General features: G+C 39.5%; 4 protein-coding genes across 4 annotated transcripts in view; 2 read left to right on the top strand and 2 right to left on the bottom strand.

Moving 5' to 3' along the window:
• LOC108364521 (uncharacterized) overlaps positions 1 to 9,774 on the top strand; it is a 17,872-nt gene extending 8,098 nt beyond the window's left edge. The window contains 3 exon segments of the mRNA XM_017618223.1: positions 4,002 to 4,413; positions 4,475 to 5,004; positions 5,062 to 9,774. Of these exon segments, the coding sequence (XP_017473712.1) occupies positions 4,002 to 4,413; positions 4,475 to 5,004; positions 5,062 to 6,380 (2,261 nt within the window). The 3' untranslated portion in view covers positions 6,381 to 9,774.
• Positions 9,775 to 14,898: 5,124 nt separating this feature from the next.
• Positions 14,899 to 16,457, top strand: LOC108364526 (odorant receptor 42a-like). The gene is made up of 4 exons (XM_017618232.1): positions 14,899 to 15,019; positions 15,151 to 15,883; positions 15,944 to 16,304; positions 16,383 to 16,457. Exons 1-4 carry the CDS (start codon positions 14,899 to 14,901, stop codon positions 16,455 to 16,457), a joined length of 1,290 nt encoding a protein of 429 aa, XP_017473721.1.
• Positions 16,458 to 21,936: 5,479 nt separating this feature from the next.
• On the bottom strand, positions 21,937 to 23,361 carry LOC108364527 (odorant receptor 7a-like). Its single transcript, XM_017618233.1, has 2 exons — positions 22,418 to 23,361; positions 21,937 to 22,351 (listed from the first exon to the last, which is right to left on the bottom strand). The coding sequence occupies exons 1-2, from the start codon at positions 23,359 to 23,361 to the stop codon at positions 21,937 to 21,939; spliced, it is 1,359 nt and encodes a 452-aa protein (XP_017473722.1).
• Positions 23,362 to 23,471: 110 nt separating this feature from the next.
• On the bottom strand, positions 23,472 to 24,975 carry LOC108364528 (odorant receptor 7a-like). Its single transcript, XM_017618234.1, has 4 exons — positions 24,912 to 24,975; positions 24,099 to 24,849; positions 23,688 to 24,048; positions 23,472 to 23,624 (listed from the first exon to the last, which is right to left on the bottom strand). Exons 1-4 carry the CDS (start codon positions 24,973 to 24,975, stop codon positions 23,550 to 23,552), a joined length of 1,251 nt encoding a protein of 416 aa, XP_017473723.1. The 3' UTR covers positions 23,472 to 23,549.
• Between the last annotated feature and the right edge of the window lie 2,822 nt (positions 24,976 to 27,797).

A 27,797-nucleotide genomic window follows, 5' to 3' on the forward strand; every position in this document is an offset into this window, starting at 1 on the left:
CTGCTTTCCATTCCGCAAGGTGTCGCCAGCGTCGCAACAGCCAATGTCGCCGTATGCATACCACGACCGCTCACCTCTATCTGAGCACGCCATCAGCGGCTTCAGCAGCCTCGGGAACAGCCCAGCCGTGGGCCGCAAGAAGCTTTCACTCGACAGCGAACTGTCGGCCATCGAGCGCATACAGAAACGCGTACAGCAGCAACAGCAGACGAAGATGTTGCCGATCGTTATGCTGCTGTCTGATTTTGACGAGCTGGCACCGCAACCTCTGCACAGCACCAGCGTCGCCAGCAGCTCCACCAACCTTATTACCAAGCCGAGCGACCCAACCTACGATCGCGCCTTCTATCATGAAATGCAAAAGTCGCTGGAAGAAATGTTCACAACGGTGCCGGCGGGCAGTCGCTTTGGCAGCCAGCGCTCCGAGCGCCTCAACTCCAAATCGAGCGGCGATTTAACCAAATACAGCTCGACTTCGCGGCTCACTGAGGAGGTCATTGACAGCGAGCCCACCTACCGCTTTCAACGCAATGCTTCTGGCTCGCAATTCCCACGTCAGTGCTTCTTCCGGCAGCCTTCGAACGCCGGCGAAACGGTAGATGATGCGCCCACACAGGCTCACGGTGGCGCCTCACAAAATGCTTCATTCCGCTCGAATTCTGGCGATGAACATTTCAATTCGATTTGCTCCGATCAATCCTCCTCCATTGACACGACAAACTCGGCGCAAACATCGCGCAAATCGTCCGTCACCTTCCAGCTGAACTCGTCCGCCTCGCAAAGCAACTCGTGCGCCTCCAATGATGACCAAACGAACAACGCTGCCAATCATTCCTTCAGCTTCTCAACGACCTTCAACTCCAACGATGCGGACGTGACGCACTTCCACACGGACACCGAGCAATTCCTCAGCAGTGTAACGCCGGAAACAACACCAACCACCGTAGCGGCAACAACCAAAGCTAGCATAACTAAGAACTCACTGTTGCATGGCTTAAAGTTGCAGGATGTGCAGCCGGCGCCGGAAGTGTTGCGCATGCAGCAAAGTCTGCTGTTAGCGCAGGAGGCGAAGGCGCGCAAGCACAATATGCAGGCGAAGAAGAGCGGCAGTAGCAGCAAGGCGGCGAAGGAGCCTGGCACGTCCTCGGCCTCCTTCCAGCACAAAATGCAGAGCATACTGAATTACTTTACAATACGCAAGAAGAAGTCAGAGAGCGAATACAAATTATTTGAAAACGCAAATTCGGAGTTTGTGCACGAAACGCGCGGCAAATCGAAGGCGAAGGCGAAGTCCTGCGAGCAGTTAGAGTGTGTATAGTGTGGCGGGCGGAACTGCTAGAGTGATTTGAAGGGAGAGCGAAGTTTAGGAATTACTGAGAGCCCTAAGGGATGCGAAACTTAAAAGGAATCTATTCAAAAGAGGGCTTTTGGAACCGGTGCTGAAGTGTGAAAGCCAAAATAATGGAATCGATGCATTTTTGAAAAAGTTCACTGTGGTGAAAATCTCGTAAGGTTGAATAAATCTTTCGCCACCCAGACAAAATACACTGTTGAGCGGAGACTGTGTAATTTTATTCACCAAGAAAAAGATGCCCCGAGTCCCATTTGCGCATAAGCGCATATCTAAGCGTAAGGTGTATGTGCCTTTCTATGCATTTATTTTTAAACGCAAAAAGCAAACAAACATACTCACCACGGCAACGAGACCGTGGAGAATTTGAACAAACGAGCGCTAAATAGCCAGGCGAATGATGCCGTGCCTTTTCAAAGGTTTTTATAAAAGTAAAAATGCAACGGAAATGTTGGCGAATTATTGGAAATATGCAATGCAAATACAATTTATTCAATTAAGTTAAACTATAGCATAACAAAAACAAACAAAAAAAAAAATAGGATCTAAGCTTAAAATATAAGACTTTGAGTGCTTCGGAAAAACGGAGAAATCCATTCATTGTTAGCAAATAGCTGTGTATTTACACGTTCTTTAGGCGTGTAAATTACTCGATTATGCATGCATACAAACATACAAAGAAAAAATGTGTAGCGGGCCCACCGTATTCCTTCAGCCACGCACGCCACACAGCTCTGGTGCGGAATACCGCGTTTACATATATATTTCTCCACAATTCAATACAGTTGGCGCTGCAATTTTCGCATAATTTTTAAGTAAAAAAATGTCGCTTATTTATCTTCTTTTTTATTTTTTGTATGTAAAAAAAATATTTTCCAAACATTTCTATTTGATGAATGCAACCTGTTGCATATTTTTTAGAAATTTTATCGATGTATTTTTTTATATTTTCCTTTTTTTTTGTATTTTTCTTTTTTAGAAAAACTGTGATCACAAAACGAAACAAAGTAAAGAAAATTTGTTGTTTTTTATGTAAAAGCTGTGCAAAATGTCCAATTTTTCAATTGCAAAATTTCTTATATGCGCCTAAAATGTATACGTCTTTAATAATTTTTTTTTTTAACTTTTTTATGTGATTTAACTATTAATTGTATTTGAGCTACAGGCCAGTTTTGGTGAAACATTTTTTTTTCTAATTTAATTTTATTGTTGGGTTTTGGTTTTTATTTGTCAGCGCCAATCCGCTATAGACAACATCACGAAATGCAAAAGAAAATCTGCTGTTAGTAGAGATATTTTTTTATTGCCCCAAAATTATTTATTACCGAAACATATAACCAAAACGAAACGATTGGCGTTAACTGCGTATTATTTTACTTTATATAAAATGTTATTTCTTAAACATTAAAAAAATATATATATATTATAGACTTCTATTTAAATTTCGGATAAAAAAATGGTTTGAAGCGAAAATATGTTTGTCTTGGATTTCTGAGTCTCGGCTAAGCGGCAAAAGGGCTTTTCCAAACTTTTTTTCTTATTTTCAATGGCATTTCTTTTTCATTTTTGAACTTCTGTTTTCAGAAAACAAATTTCAAAAATTTTGTTTTAGTGTTAAATTTTTTTGTAATTATACACCTTTTAATTATTGTTTTTAGTTTAAAGTGCCGTTTTCCCAAATAGGTTTCAAAATTTATCTGCCCATCGAACACATTTTTTTCGTAATAGATGTTTGTTTGAATTAACATTTTATATACATCCATATTTGGCCGTCAATTGAATATTATATTAACTTTTGTTGGGCTGAAGGCCTGGTTGAAATAAAACACTATATAATTTTGTTGAGTTTTATTTTATGAATAATTCCACTTCAGTCTGAAGTCAGCAGCAAGAACATTAGGCTGCGCCTGCTAAACTAGGAAGGTAATTATATTGAGTGTTTTTATTTCAACCCGGGCTTGAGCCAAAAGTTAATATATATATGGATTTCTTTTTTGGAATAAGCCACTTCTCCCCCGCCGCACGGGCCGATGACTCATTAAACCTACTACTGTTTTATTTTATAAATTATTCAGCTTTGAATTTTTTTTTTTATAATTTTTGTAAAATTTTGTGTTTGTTTTAATTTTTTTCTGTCGTTAAATTCCGCAATTTGTTTACCTAAGTTATTTAGACTTGACTTTGTTTATTCTACAGTGCGTACCATAATTATTGCAACATACCGCTATATTTTTAATATAATTTTTAGCATATTTAAAGAATTTTCTATAACAAAAGTTTAAGCTACGCAAAATATTCCATTTTATACCATAAAGCCAAAAAAAAAAAAAATACTGAAAATCCCACGAAAATTTCGAAAAAAAAATTATAATACAAAAACACTAAAATAAATCTAAAAAAACAATAAATAGTCTGTATTTTAGTTTTATTTACAATTAACCTTGAGTTTTATTCCTTACTCCTTGGTGTTGGCTAGTTTTCATTTTGGTTTTGAATTTCACATTTTGATTTCTAACAACTTGGTTTGTCTGCGGTTCGGCTCCACTGCTGGCCACCGTCTCCTTGCCGCCTCCCCCTTTTTCACTTCTCTTCTCACACAATTACAACTTTTACACTTTTCTCACTTCACTGCCTTCCTTAACGCGCTCAGGCTACAATTCCAAAGACTGGTGCTCGCCATTGCATGCGCTGCCCACTGCCGCCACCGTAGGTGCAAGCAGCACCATCATGGACGCGCCGCTGCCCATTATGTCGCCAAACCCCTACCTGCTCAGCCGCTTTACTTCCAACATTCCCATGCCGACGCTGTATGCAGGCGACGCAGTGCGCAAGCCAAAGCTCTCCGTCATCGAGGTGCTGCTCTACAATATGGCTGCGCTGTTGGCTGGCGTCGCCGCTGGCTACGATGTGCGCATCTCGAACGTATCACCGGTGCATCCGTCACTGCTGAGCGATGTGCCCGCTCTGAAGGCGCCTATGGAAATGGAGTTTCCGAGCGTTTTGGATGAGCGCAGTCGCTTTGCGGCCAACACTTACCACGGCACCGGCAATAAGCACCAACGGTGAGTGGCAATTTCACTATCTAATGACACATTCTTGTATTTTGTTTATTTTCAATAACAGTGCCACACTGAACGCCGCCACTTTCGCGCGCTTAGAGGAACAGCGCGCCCCCTTGCATCAGAGTCCGCGCGGCTCGCCCAAAATGCATGCCGCGCCAAACTATTACTTCCAAAAGCACTCGCTGCCCTTGGCCGATGCCGGAAGTAAGCTGGCGCAGCAACAACAACAACAGAAGCAAACACAGCAGCACCAGCAACTGCCGCTGACCGGCTCCACTACCAGCGGCTTGGGATCGAACTTTACCAACAACACCTCGGCGCTGCTTTCATCGTCGCTGGGTAGCCACACACAGCCACCGACGCCTTCACCACGTCGCAAGATCAGCACTTCTTCGTTCACGGAGCAACTCGAGTATTCGATGCACGATGACACGCCTCCGACGCGGCACTTTGATGACGCCTTTCACATTGGCGGTGGAATGGCGCCGCCCGCCACGCAATATACGCGCGCAGACTACTTGCGCCATGGACCGAGCTTTTCCAATGACGGCGGCGCTTACGGCGCAGGTGTACACCGCGCAGGCTACTTCGGTAAGTCTACATGCACACGAATGATTCGCATTAGATTCATAACTTCTTCCCATTCAGGCTCCAACTATTTTCCGTACCGGCCAGAGGTACAGCTGGCCTACCAGCGCGACTGCAAATCTTATCCCGACTACTCCTACGACTACAATCACCGTCTGCCTAACTACTACGACTACAATTACGATTCACAACAGCAGCAGCAAGTCACGCCAAAACATCAACAGCAGCACTACCAAACGCGCACTCCGCCTCCGCGCGTGCCTCAGATGGGCGTCAGCGCCGCTGGCCATCGTCGCACACCCTCGACCATTTCGAATAGCTCCAACATCAACCAAGGCTTCTCTTTCGATCAGGACGAGCTGCATGCAACCGCCGATTTGTACGACTACAGCAACCTTAATCTGCAGCTAAACATCAATGTGGGCGCCGGTGGGGCTATCGTAGGCAGTGCTCCGGACTATACGCACTATCGCGAACTGGCGCCACCGCCTCCCGCTCCGGTTGGCGTGGTACCGCCGCCTAGCAAGCACGAGCTCTATAAGAGTTCGCCCAAAATGACGCAGCGTTTAAAGCGCGGCTCCAGCGGCAGCATGGGTTGCGAGACCGGCGGCGGATTGAATCGCATACGCGACTATGAGAATGTGCCCGCATACATCGGCAGTCCCCTGCATAGACCCAAGTTCCACAACACATTAGCGCAGCAGCAACAGCTGCAACGGGAGCGCGAACAGCAGCACCACCCGCTTTTCAGCACCCCGCAACATAGCCTCTATATGCACACGCAGTCGACGCCGCTTAGTCCGATTCATATGAAACCAATGAGCGCGCAAGAGCGCCCAGCTTCTCTTCCTTTCGAGCAGACAACAACAACGGCACTCGGCTTCAATGGAAGCGGTGCTAGCAAACTGCGCTCATCGCTTAAAAAATACAATAGTTACAAGACGCCAAATGGCACCAGCACGGCCGGGACGACAATGAGTGCAGCAGATGTGGGCGCTAACGCGGGCAATGGTCTTTCGGTGATAAGTGGCGGAAACGGCGGCGGTAGCGTAACCAAACGTACGGGCAGCGTCTCTTCACAACAGGGCACGCCCACCAATCCGACACCACCCGACTCGCTCACCAGCGATGACAGCTCGTATCTGAGTGCTAAAGAGGGTTCCATTTCGTCGCAGCACAGTCGCGTGCGGTTCAGTCCAGAAGCGTTTCTGGACGCCAGCAGCGGCAATGGCAGTATCAACACCAGTAACAGCAACAACGGCAGCGTTGGCGGCAGCACTAGCGGCTACATCAACCAATCGACAATATCGCTGTTTAACCGGCGCATATCGAGGCGCCACACCAGCGACATGTCAGCAACCACGCCACCATCCTCCTAGCAGGGCAGCGCGACACGCTTTCCAACCACTGCGCTGCAATTGGCGCGCAGCCCCGGCGCGTTGGTCAGCAGTTCATTGTCGTTGAATTCCCGCAGCAGCAGCAGCAGCAACTCTCCGCGCCGGTGCAAAACTCAATGCAACAGCTCCCTTATAGGTGGTACTCGGGCGCACGTCGCTCGCGTTCAGCACATTACGAATATAGGCTGTAAGCGGGCGAAAGCGTGGCCATAGCTGCGAAAATCATAAATGGAAAATTGAATAAGGTAGAGCGCTGATGGGAAGTCAAGAAGAGGACTGTAGAGGACTGCAGGACTTATCTCTTCGCAATTGAGTATTATAAAGTGACGCTCTGTCGTTTCTATGGCAACTATTGTAAAATTTTCGGTTTCCACTTTTTACATAAAATATCACAGCGTGCAGCCCCAAGAGGATTTACCCAAAAACTTAGCGAACTTAACAAGTATTTCGGTCTAGGCTACGCTTCAATCCGACGTAGTATACAAATAGCCTTAGATTATAAAATATATAATGCGTATTATATAAATATGAGTACAGATATATATGTACATATATTTGTCTGATAATCACTTTTCCATTTCAAGTCTTACAAATCATAAGCATATACCTTGTCAGCACAGCCAAGCGTATCTAGTAATCACTCTCTTTTTAGTAAATCCTTAATCATAAAAATTCGAGTCAGCATTTAGTTACATGCAATCACTCTAACAGGCTTCATCGACCTTAATGTGCATGCAAATATTTAGGGAATATATTCGTACATGTAAAAAGTGCATAAATAATGTGCTGAATTGCTGCTAAATGCGCTGAATATTGCTAAACAAATAAATACCATGCAAATATGAATGTGCTTACAACTAAAATTCAAACATAAGCGAGCTGAATTGTATTATGCGCATGATAGAGTAATCGATAAGCAAACGATGAACTGTTATAGAATTGCAAGTCTATATGGGCCTTGCTAGAGCTTATTCGGGCTTAGTGTGCGAACGTGCAGCCAAATCCAACATTACACTCATTAGTATAAGGCGCTGAATAGCAGCTAAATGGGCTGAATTGCAAAAAAAGCTACTTTGTATGTGACTATAAAAGACGACGTAAAAAAAATCGCGTCTAGGTTCACGCTTAATTGCGCTGAATGAGACTAATGACATTTTAAAATTAAAATCAAGCAAAAATAAGACAGTTAAAGTGAAAAGCGACTATCTTAGGCAGATATTAATGGTGCTGAATAGCAAATAAGTGCAATGAAGTACGCTGAATATGGCTCGAAAGCGGTTAAAAGCTTATATCATAATAACAACTTAAACAAGAAGCTCACGAAGTCACAAAATCGTTAAAATCAATAGTTAAATCATAAATATATACACCCGTATGCGTCAAACGATTTTCAACGGCTCATTACTCCAAATATGCCAACTTCTCCATAACCACTTCATTACCTTTGCCAAACATATGTATGTACCGCACGCAATAAAAGCTAAGAATTTATACATAAATACAATTCCTGCATACTAACCCAAGTATTTAAATCGTTTTGCTTTTAAGTAATAAACTAAGGCTTACAAGTTTTTGCGAAAACCGTAATTCAGAGCATATAGTAAATAGTAAACAAAAAAAAAAAAATAAAAAATCGAATGAACGTATGCAGACTAACCAGTAAGAAGAAAATTAAGTCGACTTGAAAAATGTATGTAATTGATGCCTTAACAAGAAATTTTGAAAAAAAATTAAGTACTCAATCAACAAAAAGTCTTGAACCAAAATATGTGTATTTATTACGGAATTAAGAAAACCAAAATATTGCTACATATAACCCATCCAACAAAAAAAAAAATGATTAACGTAATACTCTCGTAATTCCATATGTATGTATTCTTTGAAACTTGTTTGCATTTGAATTTAGAAATTGTGAAATTAAGGATTTTAAAGTTTCTTCTTCGTCTTTATATACTTACAAGAAGAATTGCATAGGTGCATAAATTTAAGGCTGATGTTATTTCATAAGTGTATCTACATATACATATGTACATATGTATGAATTATCGTTATACAAAAAATTTACTGTTGGTACAGTAGACACTCGCTAGCTTGGACGTTGTTGTGGTGCAACAAAGGTGCGCGCCAACAGAAGTTGAGCTTAAGCAGCGAAAAAAAAACCTAAAGCTCCGATTTTTTTTTTTTTTTTTTTTGTAGAGAAAGTGCAAGTTATCGCTGTACGACTGTACCAATGTTTGTTTAAAATAAGGTAGCTTAAGTAAGCTTTAAATATCGGTTATTGCTGGAATGAGAGGTAAAGTATTTTCATGAAGTTCGCTCGAGTATTTTAATCGTAAAATTTATTGAGCATAAAATGAAAAAAGTGTACTCGAAAAATTAAGAACATTTTTTATGCATAGCTTTCATAAACCAAAATATAATTACATATTAAAGATCCGAAATTGGCACTCTAAATGTTTGTGGTACTCACTCAGTCAGCACACTTGTATTTAAAGGTGAATTTTTTTACCAAAAAAATTGCCATTCCCTATGCATTCCAAACACGTAAAATTTTATTAATTACAAAAATTAGATTTTGCAAGCAAACAAAATTTCATATAAATGTAGTCACTTTGGAAGCAAAAGAAAAGTATATACAAGCGAAAATGACAATCTGAGGCAAAACCACCCTAACTTTCACTCTCTCTGTCCTGGAGAGTGGAACAAATATGAATTCTAATGAAGAAACTATCAAAAGTCCTTGAGACTTTAGTTCGCAAATTGTTCTTCGATAGAAAGTTCCTTCGACTTTTTTACCGTTTTGTTCTTTGCCGGAATGTTCCGAAGACGTTTGTTCCAATTTCGATCTCTATATAATTCCCGTTGGGAACGTTCTCGAATGTTTTGTTCTCACTTTCGTTTTTGTAAAAACACTCCCTAAGTTTTTGTTCTCATTTCGGTTTGGGTTTTTAAGCGTTCTTGGGAACAAAACTACGGGAACCACATTTCATTTCGATCATAACCTTGTTCTCGGTTTCTTAAAAAAAAGTTAATTTCTTAAGAGAAATTCGTGAGCACAAGAAAAACTGGTGAATTAAAAATAATATAATAAACTTCAACGAGTGAGCTAAACATAAGAATTCCCTGGTATTTATGAAATATTGACACCCAAATTTTACGCTTGAGAAAGTGGAAAAAATGCGACCAAAAAACCATGAAAAAAATTTAATCAGGGCCGATTCCATGTGAATAAATCGTTTCCATAATTTAACATGCAAAACAAAAACAACGTTTAGTAATGTTTGTTCGTGTGAAATTCGCGATGGGCCGATTATGAATTTCGTTCCCAGCTTTTCACGAGCGCAGCGCAAGCATAAGAACAACTCTTGAGCCAAAAATAGATCGACACTTCCCTTGAAAAATGATCTCCTTACAAAAGTGCGAAACATAAGATTGCAAGAAAAAATATTAAACAAGGAGACTAGTACTTTAAGGTGGGAAAATGGGCACATTAAGGGCAAACGGTCAACTTAAGGACGAAACATTTGAATGATGCTAAAAAGGGTGTTGACAGGGTTTGGGTAAATAAAACTCGCTCGTGACCGAAAATTTACTTAAAATCAAAGTGAATATAATGCATGTATGAGGGCGGGTCGATTTTTTTTTTACTATTCGCGTATAGCATAGGAGGATTCAACGTGTAATTCTAAGCAAATTGGCCATGGGTCCAAACTAAATTTGGAGTTCGTCAAATGGCGAAAATGGGTTTCGTAGAAAATGGGAAAATTTTCACTGTTACGCCCTCTGGTGGAAGTTTACGGAAAAAGTGAAGTGCAAAAATGAATTCTTCATACCAAAAAAAAAACCTATGCGTAGCCTGGTTTTGTACGAAATTTAAACACTTCTTTACGATACTACAGCAAAATGCTAAGAAACCTATTTTCGCAATTTTGCAAACTCCAACTTGATTTGAGACCCATGGTTTCGTCGGAAAATTTGCTTAGAATTACGCATAGCCGAAAAAATCTCCCAAATAAATTGACCCGCCCTAATATATGTAGGCATATGTAAGAAAAAATCGTGCGAACCGAATAATAAAATGTTCGTGGCGATTCATTATTATTAGTAATGGAAAAAAGCAGATCCCTAGAAGCGAAACAAATACTAAGGGCCAGTTGCTCAATGCCTGGTTAACACTAACTACAGGTTAATCATCGTTATCGACGTTTTCGACATCATGCATAAAACATGTGGTCGATAAAGCAGTCGTTGTATTTAACCGGAGTTTCTACCTCCGATTTATGCTAATCAGACATTGAACAACCGGCTCTAAGGCGCAAGCACAAAAACCAGCGCTCGAGAAATTTCAGAAAAAAATTTAAAAGAATATGAAAACTATGCTTGCAAGACATGGATGCTAAAGCACTGTTTTTTTCTGAAAACTTAAGACATAACGCGCTTCCTCTCGTTAATTTTTTCGCAAAATTGTGTGAATTTCCGAGTAAAATTCTTACTTGGAGTCAGCCTTAGAATGCATTAGTTAAAATTACATTTAAAATAAGCCTATGTATGTACACATGTATGCATATGTGTATGCTTTGATATTTATTAGCAATACATGTACTTATAAAATTATATACATATACTTAAACTTAGTTATATATTTTGCCAAAAAAAAAATTTAAGAAAAAAAAATTAAAACTAATTATTTTACAAGAGTGCTTCTTTTGCTTAGTCAAATTGTTAATTGAACAATTACTTATACATATATACATACATACATATATGCAAATGTATACAGTTAAAGCAAAAATGTACTTATGTACTATGTATTAATTGCGTTGCTTTTACTTCTGTACTCCAACCTATTTACAAACCTACATAAATACACACATATATACATACATACATTTAACACAAATATACGTAGCTAATTTAAAAAAAAAAAAACTAAAAGTATAAACAAATTCAAAATGTATTTGTAAGCTTATAACCTCAACTTAATTAAAAATTTAAGCGAAATAAAAAACCAATTCAACCAACAGTTAAACACAATGCCAAGCAAAACAATTACATACATAAATACAAACTTACAAAAAATAGTTACGTTATGCGTATATACATACATACATACATACATATACTATATGTAATCCGTTATGCGTTGCGGTAACTGTAACCGCCTAATTTATCTAGTCCGCTTTTTTCTCACAATGTTGTTGCAATATATGAAAGTTTTTACCATAACTTTTTTTTTTTTGGTTTTTTGGTTTCTGTATTTTTTTGTTGCTTACTTTAACTGCTAAGTTTGACGCGCTTTTAGATTTTAATGATTCAGCAATTTACTGTACAACTAAATCTAAAAATCTGCGACTAACAAATATTGTAGTTTTCACGTTTAGTTGTAGTTCTTTTTCCAAATGGTGTAGCATTACGAAAATTCGAATAAACTATTTTTATAAAAAAAATAAATGTTTTTTAAAGATGCATTTATTTTGAAGAGCATAAAACAAAGGTACAGTATTTTTTTTCTTTTTGCAAATATTCAACAATTTTTATTGAGATTGGGGCCGTTTGGGCCAAGTTCCTACGTAATTTACATTTGGTAGAAGTAATTCCGGTGTTTCCACTATAAAAAAAATTTTCGTAAAGACCTCTGAGAGCAAGGCTGCTTCTATCTTTCCACGTCCCTTGGTACATATTGCAATATTCCCCGATTCTGGCGTGAACTTTCTTGGTTGCTGGAGATGAGTGTCATTTTTTTTTTCAAACATTCCCAAAACCGTGCGCGATTAAATGTTGACATCTTCTACCCTTAGATTTTCACTAAGCTTCTCTTCTCCTTCGCGGAGATAATGAAGTTTATGGCATACATAATCTTAAAAAAATCACCTTGAATCGAAATGGATGCCCAATTACTGCTACCTATCGCAAACGCCATTGATTCTTGGCTTCCTCACCACGTCGAATTGAATGTTGAACTGAGAAAAGTGCGCGCTCATCGGCATAATGAATTTTATTAGTTACTAATAGAAAATATAAAAAAAAAACAAAAAACATCCATTTGCAGCTGGCATTTGTACTCATCGAATGTAATAATTAAAGCATAATCTATGCAAGCGGCTTTTAGTGGGTGGAATTCCGTTGCTGCCCACAAATTTTGCTGCCCGGAAAAGCAGTCATATTCACAAACCGGATTTGGCCAGTAAGCAAAAAGGTGGGCGAGCAAAATACTACGATTGCATTAATGAAGTGGAATCATGATTTCATTAAAAAAAAACATTATACACAGCACGTACTTCAGGTGTATCCTTCTACGATTCATTTAATCGTGTCGTATAAAAGTCGCATCAATTGTATTAGGGTTTAAAACTGCACTTGAACTTTTCTTCAGAAATGAAATCCTTTAAAGTTTCTGCGCCTTCAGCGGCAAATGAAAGGTTGTCGAAATCAAGCAGAGTTTAGCTTTTAACCTGCTTTGAGCTGAAAAGATTTCATTGACTACACCGAACCCAAGTTGGCAACTTGTAGTCTTGGTTCCCACAGGTCACAGAGACATTCCAGGTAGAAGCGCCGCAGAAGGAGACTGTTTGATGGGGCTGCATGGAAAGGATAGATTTTCGCCGTCCAACGATTTCTGACGTAGTTGCAGAGACGAGATTCGCACGACGGCAATGGGTCTGTTAACATTACATTTGTTTTTTTTTTTGATTTTTTTTTAGAATTTGAAAAAATGTTTAAACAAATCAAACACATGAAGTGTGAACCCCATCCGTTTTGGTATGGAACATCCCATATACAAAACTGAGTTTTTTTATGTATTCGGAAGATAAGATTTTTGGTTATGGAGAAATAGTTTGTAAAATTTTAAAGTTAAATAACCATCATAGTTTTATTTTTTGAAGATTTATTCGACCAAAATCGGGGACCGAGAATAAAACTAAATGCCGTTCTCGTAGTTTTATTTTCAAGAACACTTCAAAACCAAAACCGAAATGAGAACAAAACTGTCTAGAACGTTCGTAAAGGGAATTATACATATAAGAACAAAACTCTGTGGAACGTTTCCAACGAGCACAAAATTCGAACAATACTTTCGGGAAAATTCTAATCTTAGGGAATAAAATGGGAACAAAAGTCTCCGGAACGTTTTGGCAAAGAGAAACGGGAACAAAAGTCTAAGGAACTTTCTCTCGAAAGACAATATTGTAACTATATAGCCTCAGGAACTTTCTGACAGAGAACGAAACTGGAACAAATCTTCTTGAATCTTGAAATGTTTGAAAATTAAAATTAGTCAAAAAAGAACTGAAAGATAATTATGGAAATTAAGTCAACGAAACACCAACTTTTCTTACACAGCAAATGAAAAATTTTTCCATAAATGGGCAGTCCAACTTAATGACAAACGATCTGTAAGTTGAAATAATCCAGCTTTCCTCTAGCTTAGAATTAAGAATCACCGTTCTCATTCAAAACGATTTTTCATCCCAACACGCAGATGCCCCTTTCAGTCTTAACGTAAAGTTCGCAAAATCTTTGTTATCTAGCAGAACGTTACCCAGACTTTTGTTATTATTTGATGCTTCTCGAAAAAGTTTTCGATACATTCGTTCTTATTTTGTTCTCATTGGAAACGTTCCCAAAAGTTTCGTTTTCATTTCTTCTTCGAAATTTGTTCTTTGCAGAAACGTTTCCGACCCTTTTGTTCTTAGTTGTTCCCCGTTCAAACTACTCTCAATACTTTTGTTGCCATTTGGCTCTATGTGGGAACGTTCTTGCCATCACTTTTTGTGCTCGTGCAGAACTAAACCAAAACTGAAACGAAAATACATGGAAAGCTTCAAAGCCAGCGGCAGGTTTATATATCAACCGATTTCCAAATTGAAAAATAAAATACGAGATTCCATTTTTTATTATCGATAATTCTGGGAGTTGCAGCAGCAAAATGACAAAAACTTAATTTCCCTGTGCATTTTTTGACCATCCTAATGTAAATATGTATGTATACATATAAGTGCAGTATACGTATACATATGTATGCAATTGAAAATAAGAAATTTCCGAGCGCAGTGTCAATTGTTCTTATCGAAAACAATAATTAAAGCATAAGTTATGCAAGCGCTTTTTAATAGGCGGAATACGGTTTCCGCCTAAATGGAAAAGTGGAAATATTCGCACATCGTGTATAGCAAATAAACGGAAGTCGCCAGTGGGCGGGGAACATTCACGATTAAGAATTTTAGACTCATATAAAAAAAGGCATGCACATGCTTACTTTCGGAAATAGGCCGACCGCCGCTTCTGCATGCACAATCTGTCATGCTATCAATAACGACCAAGGTTAGAATATCCTCCAACGATTGATTTAATCGTTTCGTATAAAAAGGGTATACAAGGGTGAGGATCGAAAAGTTCCGCTCGAACTTGTAGGCGACACGGTCATACTACTAAGTTCTTTAGGCTACTGCGCTGCATCGATAAAAATTAGGCTACTTCTGGCGTTGCTTAAATAAGTATGATGTCAAAATCAAAGCAAAGTTTAGATTTACGACTGCCGGAAGCTGAAAAGCAGCGACTAGCTTCATTAAGCACTGCCAAGCCGGTGGTCGCATTACAAGAAACTGAGGAGGCGGAATGTGGTAAGTGAAGATGAAAAAGCGCCAATGACTATGCGCTTCTAAAACCACTTGAACCTAAATCAAATATTTGTGTCCTGGGCACTTTGACAAGTTCTAACACTCAAATAACTTGTCGTTCTCATACTATTTAGTCGATCTGCCAGTGCAAAGCCAAGACACTACTAAATATCTCTTCATTGCTGGATTTTATATGGGCGTCGTAATGCCAACGCGCTATCGCTTCTTCTACGTTCTTTATTCGCTCATCGTCAACATGTTGTGTACAATTTATTTACCCATCGGCCTGACGCTCATCTTCTTCACTATCAAAGCAGAGGAGGTGAATATCGGCAACCTGCTCACTTCGCTGCAGCTCACTTTCGACGTATACGGCGGTTCTACCAAGCTCGTAATTATGGCCTTCATGTTGGTAAAGCTGCGTGCCACATACGTGCTCACGCAGCGGCTGGACAAACGTTGTCGTGCCGCAGATGAAGTCACTGAACTGTACAAATTGGCGTGTTTCGGAAAAAAAGCTATCATCCTTTTTTTCACCATCTTTCTCAGCTATTCGGCCAGCACCTTCCTCGGCTCCATTGTTATGGGTCATCCGCCGTATGCGCTGTATTTCCCCTTTCTCAAGTGGCGTCGTTCAAAGCCCGAATTTCTGATCGCGTCAGTACTTGAATTCATCATGATAGACTTCGCTTGCTTACAACAGACTGTAAATGACGCCTATCCGGTCATCTACATTAACATTCTGCGTACTCATATGAAAATTTTGCTACTACGCGTTGAGAAGTTGGGCACTAATACTGCGCTAACATTGGATCAGCATCTTAGGGAGCTGAAGTTGTGCATTAAGGACCACCAGTCGTTGATCGAGTAAGTTTCGATTTGTAGTTATGACAATCCCACAGATATCATTACGTGTTTCGAACGCAGGCTTTACGACGTCATTGCGCCCATCATTTCAGTGACGATTTTCATACAGTTTATGGTGACGGCCTGTTGCATCGGCACAACTCTCATCAACATTGTCATCTTCGCGAACGAGTTCTCATCGCGCATTGCATCCTGCTTTTACATATTAGCCGTGACGGTGGAGATCTTTCCTACCTGCTATTACTCGCAATGCCTCATCGATGATAGCAATCAGCTGTCGGATGTGATTTTCCATTCGAATTGGATCGGTCAAAGCAAAGAGTACCGCCAGCTGTTGATTTTTTTCATGCAACGTGCCCAGCGTCCGATGTATCTGACTGCAGGCAAATTATTTCCGGTCACACTAAGTAGCTTTCTCAGTGTAAGTGTGCTAACGGTGGATGAGGGTTATTAAGAGAATCTGCAAAAAGGGTATCAACTCACGAACTCCTCTTTTCAGATTGCTAAATTTTCATTCTCCCTGTACACTTTGATCGACAACATGAATTTAAAGGAACGTTTGGTCATGAAATGAAGCCGTCGTAGAAGTGGAACAAGAGCATTTCATAAGCTTTTGCAGGTGAGCTCGTTACATCACTTCGTACCTGTATTAAGACATAGTCACTAGTGTAGAAAATATTTCGGCGTCGCAAATATGTACAATCTCGCTTAAAAAAAATATCTAAATTCCGCATTGAATGCCTAGGGACACTTTCAATAAATTTAATAAACTTGTCAGCAACTCTGCACCTGAGAGATGTCTAAATTATTTAACCAATGCGCTCAAGTGTGTGAAGGATTCAAGCTTTTTAAACTAACAACGGAACATACGACAAGCCGAGAAAAACTCTACAAATTAATTATTCTCTTTCGACACCTGAAAGGAAGATCAACTTATCTAGTAGTCAGTTCGAAAACGGCCCATTTAAGAATTTGATAGAAGAACTCCTATCTCAACCAAGTTCTGAAGTAGGGCGTTCTTTAAAAGTTTTCTGACATAGTGCGTTTTTGAACTGGCTGCAGAGATAGGTTGATCTTCCACTCAGGTGTCGATTTGTTAAAAAAAAAATTCTAACGCGAAGTTTTGCGTGAAATATGGACGAAAGTATTGAGAAGCGTATGCTTATCATTTATAAAGGAAGCTATAGAAATGATTACCGCTCTCAAGCACCTTCTCTTTGATAGCCTCCCCGTGGAAGATGAAAGACTCTCGAGATATGGAAATTTGGAAATTGTCTCAGAAATGTTAACCGCAACGAACAAACCCTGAACGAGTTCTGTGTCTATGAGTAACGGTTAAATTTTCGCGACAGTTGAAACCCATAAATGTCGAAGCAGGCATAACCCGCCCGGACTGTTGCTGCCTTGGGCACTGCTGTTCTCTTGGACTAATCCCTGCGTATCTATAAAAATGCACTGACTTAATTGTATATATTGTGATACCCTTAATTCTTTCCAAATTGACGTGCCTTCTGGGGCCTTTGAAGTACTCTTACTGGTATCCTGCGTTACAACTGAGGATAGAGTCCGTTTGAATTACGAGCCCTGTAGGACTGGAGATCCTACCTCCTAAGAGTTTTATAAACAAATTGCATTGCTATGGCTAAATTTTGATGACAACACTGTGACGACGCTAAAATTACACAAAAAACGCCGAGACGTAAAATTAATTTTAAGTAGTATGTTACGGGTCTGTATACCGAATGAAAAAAATTCAAACTTTAACATGGTCATACGGTAATGTACGGTATGGCGTATGAGTAACAGTATTTCCTGCTAGTATTTCATACAAAAAATTATTGCACATTCACTTAACCCTTGTAAACTTGTTTATTTATCCATCGATTTTCATCGTTAGTAGTGTTTAAGCCGCAAAATTTTGAAAGCCGTTTTTTTTCTGTTCGCAAAGCTCTAGAAAGGCCGTACCGATTTTTTCGAAATTTCGGAATCTACTGCAGACTTTCCAAGGATGGTTATAGGCTAAAAAAAGTTTCGATATAGAAAGGGGGCGTAGCACCTCCCAAACAAACCGAATTTTTCAAACTGCATATATTTGTGGTAGAGGACTAGAACTGGGTATGGGGTATATACATATATAAGATCAATTCCATACTCATGGAGAAAAATCCGCATGGATGGAGAATGGGGCGTGGCACCTCTCATATAAACCGAACTTTTCATATTGCATATCTCTGGAAGTGTTCATGGTAGACTGTAAGCATTTATAAATCTCTTTAGTTTGACACCCACATGTCAACATTTCATTTACTTTATCAATTTNTATATACATATATAAGATCAATTCCATACTCATGGAGAAAAATCCGCATGGATGGAGAATGGGGCGTGGCACCTCTCATATAAACCGAACTTTTCATATTGCATATCTCTGGAAGTGTTCATGGTAGACTGTAAGCATTTATAAATCTCTTTAGTTTGACACCCACATGTCAACATTTCATTTACTTTATCAATTTAACTGAGTTACAATTTCCAAATAGGTGGCAGCCAGCCTCAAAAATATTTCCAACAGTTATCTTTCTTAAACCTCTTTAATTTGATACCTATATTGTAATATTTTTTTTATTTTATCAATGTAAATTTGTCAAATTTTCAAACAGATGGCAACCCTCCTCAAACATCTTTTTGGCAGTAAGCCTTCTTAAAACTCTTTGGTTTGACACCCACATGGCAATATTTCATTTATTTTATCAATTTGGCCGAGTTAAAATTTTCAAATAGGTGGCAATCCTCGTCAAAAATACCTCTAACAGTTATCTTTCTTAAATCTCTTTAATTTGATACCTATATTGTAATACTTTATTTATTTTATCAATGTAATTTAGTTAAATTTTCAAACAGATGGCAACCCTCCTCAAACATCTTTTTGGCAGTAAGCCTTCTTAAAACTCTTTGGTTTGACACCCACATGGCAATATTTCATTTATTTTATCAATTTGGCCGAGTTAAAATTTTCAAATAGGTGGCAATCCTCGTCAAAAATACCTCTAACAGTTATCTTTCTTAAACCTCTTTAACTTGATACCCATATTGTAATAATTCATTAAATTTATCAATATAATTGGGTTAAAAAATTTTAAAATAGGTGGCAACCCCCCAAATTTGTGTATATCATTGGTTCTGGTATTATACCGAATAATATAAATAAAATATTATTCAAATCGGTCAGCCGCTCTTGAGTTTTGATGACCGTGTCATACGAACACAACATTTATATATATATAGATATACATAGAAGATGTCCAATGTCTGCTTTCAATTTTAATCTTGGACCACAACAAAAATTCCACATTGTACATTCGTGAATGAACTTTGAGTTTCTCGATTGCTTTTACAATTCCTTTGAGTAATTGAAAAAACTAAAGTACTCTCGCAATTCCAGGTAATGGAATTGAAAAAAAAATCAATTACATTTTCAATTCCTTTCAAAGGAATTGGAAAAAAAGATTACATTACGAGCACGTAATTTATTCCAATTACAAGGAAATAGAATTTAAAAAAAAAAACAATTACATTTGAAATTACTTCAAGGAATTGAGGAAGTAATCGATCCCTTTGCTGCGGACTGAAAGAATTGATTCCTAATTACAATTCCTTGTAATTTGTAATTGAGAGTAATTTAATTCCTAAAGGCATCATTACGACCCCGCTCTGCTCACCGAGCAATCGTACGATGCTCCCAAGTTCTACTGGCAGTGTCGAAATCTTTCTTCTTGATCTAGCTACTTCATCCGGTATAATTCCGCCATGGGACAGAATAAATGCAACATTGTTTCGAGAAAAGAAAACGCTATAAACTTGTCTTTTCGTTCGCTGAAATAATGAAGTTTGTGGCATACATAATCTTAAATCAATCAGCTTGGATCCATTGATTCTTGGCTTCCTCACCACGTCGAATTGAATGTTGAACTGAGAAAAGTGCGCGCATATCGGCATAATGAATATTATTAGTTACTAATGGAAAATTAAAAAAAAAAACAACGCAGCTGGCATTTGTACTCATCGAATGTAATAATTAAACCATAATCTATGCAAGCGGCTTTTAGTGGGTGGAATTCCGTTGCTGCCCACAAATTTTGCTGCCCGGAAAAGCAGTCATATTCACAAACCGGATTTGGCCAGTAAGCAAAAAGGTGGGCGAGCAAAATGCTACGATTACATTAATGAAGTGGAATCATGATTTCATTAAAAAAAAAAAAAAAAAAAACATTATACACAGCACGTACTTCAGGTGTATCCTTCTGCGATTCATTTACTCGTGTCGTATAAAAGCCGGGTCATTTGTATTTGGCTTGAAAACTGCACTTGAACTTTTCTTCAGAAATGAAGTCCTTTAAAGTTTCTGCGCCTTCAGCGGCAAATGAAAGGTTGTCGTAATCAAGCAGAGTTTAGCTTTTAACCTGTTTTGAGTTGTAAAGCTCTCATTGACTACACCGAACCCAAGTTGGCAAGAAATCTTTAAAGTCATATAGCAGCAATTTGTAGTCTTGGTTGCCACAGATCATAGAGACATTCCAAGTGGAAGCGTCGCTGAACCTAACTACTTTAGTGAACTCTGCAAGCAATGCGAATAGATCACGGTCGCTACAGTATCTCAGCCATTGTCCAATTCGCACAGTAGTTGGTACTGTAACAGGACGCTGTTTGAAGGGTTTTGCATGGAAATAATGGATTTTCACCGTCTAACGATTTCTGACGTAGTTGCAGAGATGAGACAACTCCGACAATCTGTGGAACATTAATTATAACAGCATATGGTTCACTCACTTCGTCTCTTCGGCATGCAAATGCCCCACCGATTCCAATTGCTTTACCACCAACCTCTACTCTAACGTGTGTTTACCGTTATCGTGTGTTTGAAAGTAGCTTTAACCGATAGCTATGCCTGGCCTATACCTAAAGCACAGCGAAACCTTGATGCCGGACGGAGTGTACTTTGACCCAGTACTACAATGAACAGCAGTACTACAATGAACATTACTCAACAGCATTCATCTGCGTCGCGCATTGAATATTCTTTTATCCCATTGAAATGGATACTCAATTACAATTACTGATTACTGCTCTCTTTTTAGACCAAATAGAATTTTTAACTGTCAGAAATGTCCGCATGACAACATAATGAAAGTTATTAGTTAATACATATTTACATTAGGGTGGTCCTATATTTTTTCTCAATGGGGGCCCGAAATTATTTATTGGTTCACATTTACTGGTGTCGCCAGAGCTGTATTTGTATGAAGAAAATTACTCACACATATGGCGTTCATTAAAGTGTGGAAGCGCGAGATCTTTTTTAAAAAAATTTTCAGTGTAAAGCGTACTGTATGTTGTGCGTTGTAATAATTATTAAACGAATGGCGGAATATTACTTGCAACGCCATTTTTGTAACTTGCCACCAAAATTTTTTGGAAAACTTCAAAGAGGATATAGAAAATGATTGATTTCCAATCTAAATTCAATATAAATCCCTGGCAGCATCACATCGCCTAAAGTTGATAGGATTGCAGACACTTTTATGACGTCGGATTGCAGAAAAAAGAAAATTCGCGACTTTCAGGGAAAATATCAACAAATGGCCGGGAAACTTCCATTGCCCATTGTGAGTGTTGGCCGTAGGGTTAGTCCAATGTTATATGAGTAACAGATGTGCCGACTTTTTATATGATAATTTAATTATTAATTCTGTTTTCGCGTAAGTTTTTTCACAACCCGCTCAGCCAAGTACTTAGTTTTGCAAAAATTAAATACTCCCTTTCTTATTTAAAGCTACTCAAAGCAAAGGAGCAAAAGTGTGAAACTTTTCATTTGCAGGGGCATGTTGTTTAGTCACTCTACTCTACAAAAGCAACTACATCTATGTGTCTTCTGAAAACTTTCTACTTGATTCTCCTCTGCGCAGCTTTACAACCCCTCAAAGCGCTCCTTTACACCCATGTTGTTAATAAAACTGTAGAGCGTAAATGAAAATTTAGCGATCTGCAAGAGAAGTTCATAAGTGACGTCTGTAATGGAAAGACCCTTCCTCTATGCCACTCCTACCCACCCTGACAAAAGTGGTCAAATTGATAGGAATTAGCTTCCCAGCCAGCAGCTCCATAGGTTTCTGGGTGTGTTGTGTGAAGATCACCAACATTTTGCGAAAATCCTCATTTTGATCTACCCAGCGGCCATGAAAAATGGTATTAGCCAGACTATTACTATCGTCCAGCAGGCTTTGGCCATAATAGCACAGAGGGTAGACCTCCATGAGCAAGGCAACAACATAACACAAGTGGCCGATGCGTGCAGAGTTGTCCACCGCAAAGATCATTATATTGAGTAAAGTGCAACCAACCATCAGCGAAGTGGTCATGAACTGTAGAAAATAGGTGGTGGAGATAATCGGATGCACGATATCGAACAGCCTGTAAGAAGAAGAGGCGCCCATTAGAACTCTATTCTATGAAAGTAAGCCAACCACTTCCACTCACTTCAGCAGCGATTTGTGATCCCTTATGCACATCTTAAGGTCTTCATAGTTCTCTTCCCGAGAGCGTTCTGGATTAGAGCCGAGTTTCTGTAAGCGCATGAGCAGCGTCTTCATGTGCGCCCGAATTATACAAACATAAATCGGAGCATACGAGTCGGTTATAGCCTCCTCGGCACACAATCCATCCATGAGTATAAATTCCCAGAGCGCAGCCCATACGAATTGCCATTTTGATTTGCGCCAATCCACTACCGGATTGTAAATATCGTAGGGCGGCCGTCCTTTCAGCGTTGCTCCCAAAAAAGTGCTTGTCGAATAGATTAAATTGCAAATTAAAATATAAACCAGTAAACGATTACCCTGGCGTACGACTTTGCGTAATACTTCGATCTCGTCCTCATCCTTACAGCGCGCGTCCAACTCAGACATTATAGCTTCGCCAGCGCGCAATTTAGGCAGCTTGAATGCCATTACACATAGTTTGATGGCGCCGACGAACGATGCAATGCTTACCTGCACCGAAGTGAGCAAGTTGCCGATCTTGATGGTCGAGTAGTCCAGCTTGAAATAGGATAGCACGAAAGCGGCGGGTAGGTAGAAGGTTATGAGTCCGAGGGGAAGAAGCGCATAAAGGCAATAGAGGAATTTATATTTTTCTGGCATAAGTACACCAAGTGCCATAAAGGAGCGAAAGAGATACGTGAGCCCATCCTTCGAATGGATGTCGTGTACGGCACCGTAAGGACGCACTTCATTTTCTTCTTGCGCCGAAGATTCTCTTTTGCTGACAGGAGTGCGCGTAGCCCTCTCGAATTGAAGGCGTATCAGTTGGGCGTTGCTTAGAACTGGCTCGGCAGGTGGTTGCACCTCGGCAACAATGACCTTTTCGGGGCGAAGGCCTTGAAAAACCAGCTTCCTTAGCTGGCGAGGTAAAAAGTTGGCCATGTTGACTAAATCCTGTAAATAGCAAACTAAAGTTAAGAAAATACTGAATTTATCAGATAACCTAGTGCCCAATATTAATTTTAAGATCCCGCCCTACTGGAAAGAAACCATTTAATCGAAGTTTGGCCCACAATTTTTATTGTTTAGAATTAAGAAGATTTTCATGAAGAGACTACTGCTGCTTGCCATTATTCCAGCCCCATTCGCTCCCTAATGCCCATTTTCTTGATCAGCGTATACAATGAGAATGAGAATTTCGCAATCTGTGTAGAGACAGGGTTTTAATTATACATACATATCAAACCTCAACATTCTCGCATACTCACACTCAGAAAGCTGCCCAATGTTATGGGAAATATCTTGCCGGCATTAAGTTCCATCACGTGCTGAGTGCGCTGCATGAAGAAAACCATCATTTTCCTAAAACGCACGTCCTGTTCTATCCAATTTGCGTGAAAGATCTGCTGCGATAGGCGTTCGCTATCGTCCATGAGACACTGCGCGTAGTAGCAAAGCGGAAAGATCTCTACCACCACGGCCAGTATATAGAAACAGGAGGCGATTTGTGTTGAGAACTGATCGGCGAAAACGAAGATATTGATAAGCGTAGCGCTGAGTATGGTGGCGGTTATCATAAATTGGATGAAGATCGTCACAGAAATTATAGGCGCAATGATGTTGTAGAGTCTGCAAGGGCGGGAGGTTACGAATGCATCCAGGGGGGCAAACAAACTTACCCCAGTAGATTCTTGTGATCCACAATGCAAAGTTTCAGTTCTTCCAAATTCTGCTCCGCATTCAGTTCTGCATTCGTGGCCAACTTCCTTAAGCGTATCAATAAAATGTTCATATGCGTGCGTAGTATACACACATAGATGACCGCATAAGAGTCGTCTACCACTTGCTGAAAGCAAGCCACGTCCATGAGTGCGAACTCAATCAGCGACGCTACTATGAACTCTAGTTTCGATTTGCGCCAATCGAGGAACGGATTGTACAACGCATAGGGTGGACGGCCAAAGAACACCGAGCCGAGGAAAGTGCTGGTCGCATAGCTCCAGTAGGACATGGCAAAGAGCACCACGAAACGATTACCCTGACGCACAATCTTACGCAACTCGCAAATTTCATCCTCATCGCGGCAACGCGCATCCAAGCGATCCATAAACGCATTAGCGGTACGCAACTTTGGCAGCAGAAAAGCCATAACAACAATTTTCACCGAACACCCAATCACATTGATGGCGACCTGAATGGAGGTGAGCAGGCTGCTGGGTTCCAAGTCTGCGGCAGACATGGTGGCATAGCTGAAGACGAAGGACAGTGGCAGCCAAATGGTGACCAGCACATGTGGAATGAGCGCATAGAGCGCGTAGAGCCACTTACGGCGGGCGGGCATGTAGATGCCGAGCACGCGAAAGCCGCTGAAGAGATAGTTCAGTGCATGCACGGTGCGTACCGAAGGCGTTGCTTGGACGTTTGACGCGGCTGTTAAAAACGCAGCGGCGATGAAGGAAATTTGAGTAGAACGCTTCTATATGATTACTTACCTGAACGGACGCCTCCAACATTGTCGTACCGCAACTGGCGGCTGTTGCACGGAGCTTCGGACATTGGTGCGACCACGATGAAGATTTTTTAATTAAGACTGTAAATGCTGCCACACGCGTTTGCATTTTTATAGACGAAATTCGCGAGTGGTTGTGGTTGAGCTTGCGAAGGGAATTGTTAGCACTTTTGAAAGTTCATGAGGTCAAGTAAAAAAGTTTGGGGTTGTGGCAAAGAAACAAGAGACCAATGCACCGAAAGAAATAGTCGCGCTTGGTGCCCCATGCAGAATTTCTCTTTAAAATGTTAACTTTCTTTATGGTTTACGGCAGCTCAAAAATACTTATCGTATTCACGATTTAGCGGAATATATACGTACATATATACATATGTTTTTTTCTAATCATCAATTCAACTTTTTCAGTGTAGAATTCTTAGCACTTTGACAATAAATTAAAAATTAATTTTTGCTGTGACGAGAAACTTTCTTATGCCAAGTTTCTTTTTATTAATAGCCACAACTTTGAACACACGTGAATTTGAATTTGAAGTGGTGTGAATGCAAAGTTTTGACCATGCAATCAAAGCGTTTTATTTGGCCCTTAAGAGCTTAATTTTAGTTGATACTTACTTACCGTTATACCGCTTAACTGTTGTTATGCTCTAATTGGTCTGCCAAATACCAGTCAATAACTCGAATGGTCGCACCTACGTTTGGCTTTTTATTATGTTATTACTTTCACATTAATTATTCCACGCATTTCATAATAATTTAGTCATAACTGTGAAAACAAAAACCTCATGAATACTCATATTACATTCATTATAATTTTTTATTTGCTTGCGACTGAGTGTGTTTATAAAGGGTGCATCAACAGAGATGGGCAATTAATTAGAGCATTTAATTGTCCGTTCATGCAGTTTTTTTTTTTAATACCGCCTCACTGCTCAACTTCCACTACCTCCAATAAAAGGTTTAATGGGGCAGACTACAATTACCTATTTGAGCGCAAACAAACAATGTAATAACCTGTTAATGAGCCTTAAAAAAATATACCTTGTTGTACTGAGTTTGATGATTGTGCGGATAAGAGCCGGGTGGTTGAGCAGATTCTGTCTGATAGGAGCACAAGCACACGGTGAGACTCAAAATGATTGGAAGTCGCTACTGCGATCACTGCTTTGAGTACAAAGCCTTCGGAAGCCTTAGAGTACAATTCCGCAACAAACTTTTCAGTCGTTCCGTGCTTTTCAGGCTTTCAGCTACACAATTCAGCTATTGCTGAAAGCTTGGAAATGCAACCGGAACTATATACTATATAAGATGGTTATATGTGCGTACTCCTTGCTTGGATTTGTATCAACCCAATCTAATTGTTCTTAAAAAAAAGTTGTGCATCCTTTCCTCGATAAAACCTAAAGGCCATGCTTTGAATTGCTTTCATCTTATAACGTAAAAGTGTACTCACTTCAATTGAAGAACCCTGTCCCTAGTTTACTGCTGAATTGCTCTATTTCGATAACAGAATCTTATGCATTAATAATGGCACTTACATATTTATTTACGATTGGCAAAGTTCGCAGTGAGAGTCAACTTGGGTGGTACAAGTAAAAACAAAACTTTTCTATGTACATGTCTATGTACATATGTGAGAACCTCAATCAATGCAGACATAAGAAGTTTAGCATTCTTAATTTCATTTGCAAAAGGTTTGCCGTTTTCACAACGGAGTGTAGACCCCCATTCGTCGGATAGCTTCCAATATTTGTACAGAAGATCGGCAATTAACTGTCAAATTTAAAGTTAAATGTCGAAAGTCAGTTAAATCCCCGCCGTGAAAGCGGCTCGCCCCAGGGAGTGCCGCTTAAGTGGAACTATGGACTTGACAACCGCGGCGTACCCAGTCAAAAACTAACAGTCCTGAGTCAGTGGAAGCTCAACTGTAGAAGTCTACGGTAGGACTTGAAAAACGGAGAGAAAGAAGTAGAATGAAATGAAGAAAAATTGGTAAATGGTGTTAAAAGGTGAAATTTGGTGTAAAGGTGAATTAAGCACCTCGTAAGGCGGATTCATTGTTCTAGTTCAGAACTTTTTTTTCTCTCTGGGAGAGAACGCTGCAACAACCACATGGATGAAAAGTGCTGAACTAGAACGATGAATCCGCCTTTAAATGTCTCTGCGTACGTTACGTGGTAGATGGTAATGACTCACATGCATAGGTAGATTAAAATATTTTCAAGAGAGCAAATGTCAGCTCCTGAACACAGCTAATATGTTTGGAATTTAATTCGAAGTTTTTAAAATTTTAGATTTAGCATTTTTGCTCAAATTGGCTGATGGTCTTTCTAATCCGATTGATTCCAACTCTTTGCTTATTCACAAGTTTAGTTTATCAAGTGAAGTCACATCAGATACATAATAAATTTGGGTGTTTTCGATAACTCCTTGAATTTAGAAAACCTCGATGAAAATTTTTCTATGACACAATTTATTACCAAAGAAGACTCTTCGGTGCCTCTTCTTCGTCTGGTTTTTCATGCAAGTCGAAATTGGATTTTAAATTTTTTAAGTTTGGGAAACATGTGTACTTTTAGAAAACACTTACCCAAATTCATAAAAAAAATTAAGAAGACTTTAACAGCTTCATAAATTGAAAATTTGTATGAAAATGTCACTCTAATTAAGTTTTTATGAACAAGGCCAAATATCTTTACCAAAAACTTTGAAAAACTCCAATGAGATCTATCATAATTATAACAGTTTTATTAGCGCCTTGAATCTTTACGTTCAAATTCAACTACTTGTAGCGATTGAGGGACTGGGTCCTCAATTAATACCGTGCCAAAATTATTGTTTTGGTTCCATCAATGAAACGGTGCCTTTGGTT

Source organism: Rhagoletis zephyria, unplaced genomic scaffold, assembly GCF_001687245.7.
Source record: "Rhagoletis zephyria isolate East Lansing unplaced genomic scaffold, Rhagoletis_zephyria_1.1 Rzeph_scaffold_01582, whole genome shotgun sequence".
NCBI lineage: Eukaryota > Metazoa > Arthropoda > Insecta > Diptera > Tephritidae > Rhagoletis > Rhagoletis zephyria.

Coding starts and splice junctions, on each gene's coding strand:
- LOC108364527 (XM_017618233.1), bottom strand. CDS start 23,361: ATGGCCAACTTTTTACCTCGCCAGCTAAGGAAGCTGGTTTTTCAAGGC. Junction 22,352..22,417: donor GATCACAAATCGCTGCTGAA/GTGAGTGGAAGT, acceptor TTCTTCTTACAG/GCTGTTCGATATCGTGCATC.
- LOC108364526 (XM_017618232.1), top strand. CDS start 14,899: ATGTCAAAATCAAAGCAAAGTTTAGATTTACGACTGCCGGAAGCTGAA. Junction 15,020..15,150: donor AACTGAGGAGGCGGAATGTG/GTAAGTGAAGAT, acceptor CATACTATTTAG/TCGATCTGCCAGTGCAAAGC. Junction 16,305..16,382: donor CACTAAGTAGCTTTCTCAGT/GTAAGTGTGCTA, acceptor TCCTCTTTTCAG/ATTGCTAAATTTTCATTCTC.
- LOC108364528 (XM_017618234.1), bottom strand. CDS start 24,975: ATGTCCGAAGCTCCGTGCAACAGCCGCCAGTTGCGGTACGACAATGTT. Junction 24,049..24,098: donor GATCACAAGAATCTACTGGG/GTAAGTTTGTTT, acceptor CCGCCCTTGCAG/ACTCTACAACATCATTGCGC. Junction 23,625..23,687: donor CATTGGGCAGCTTTCTGAGT/GTGAGTATGCGA, acceptor GTCTCTACACAG/ATTGCGAAATTCTCATTCTC.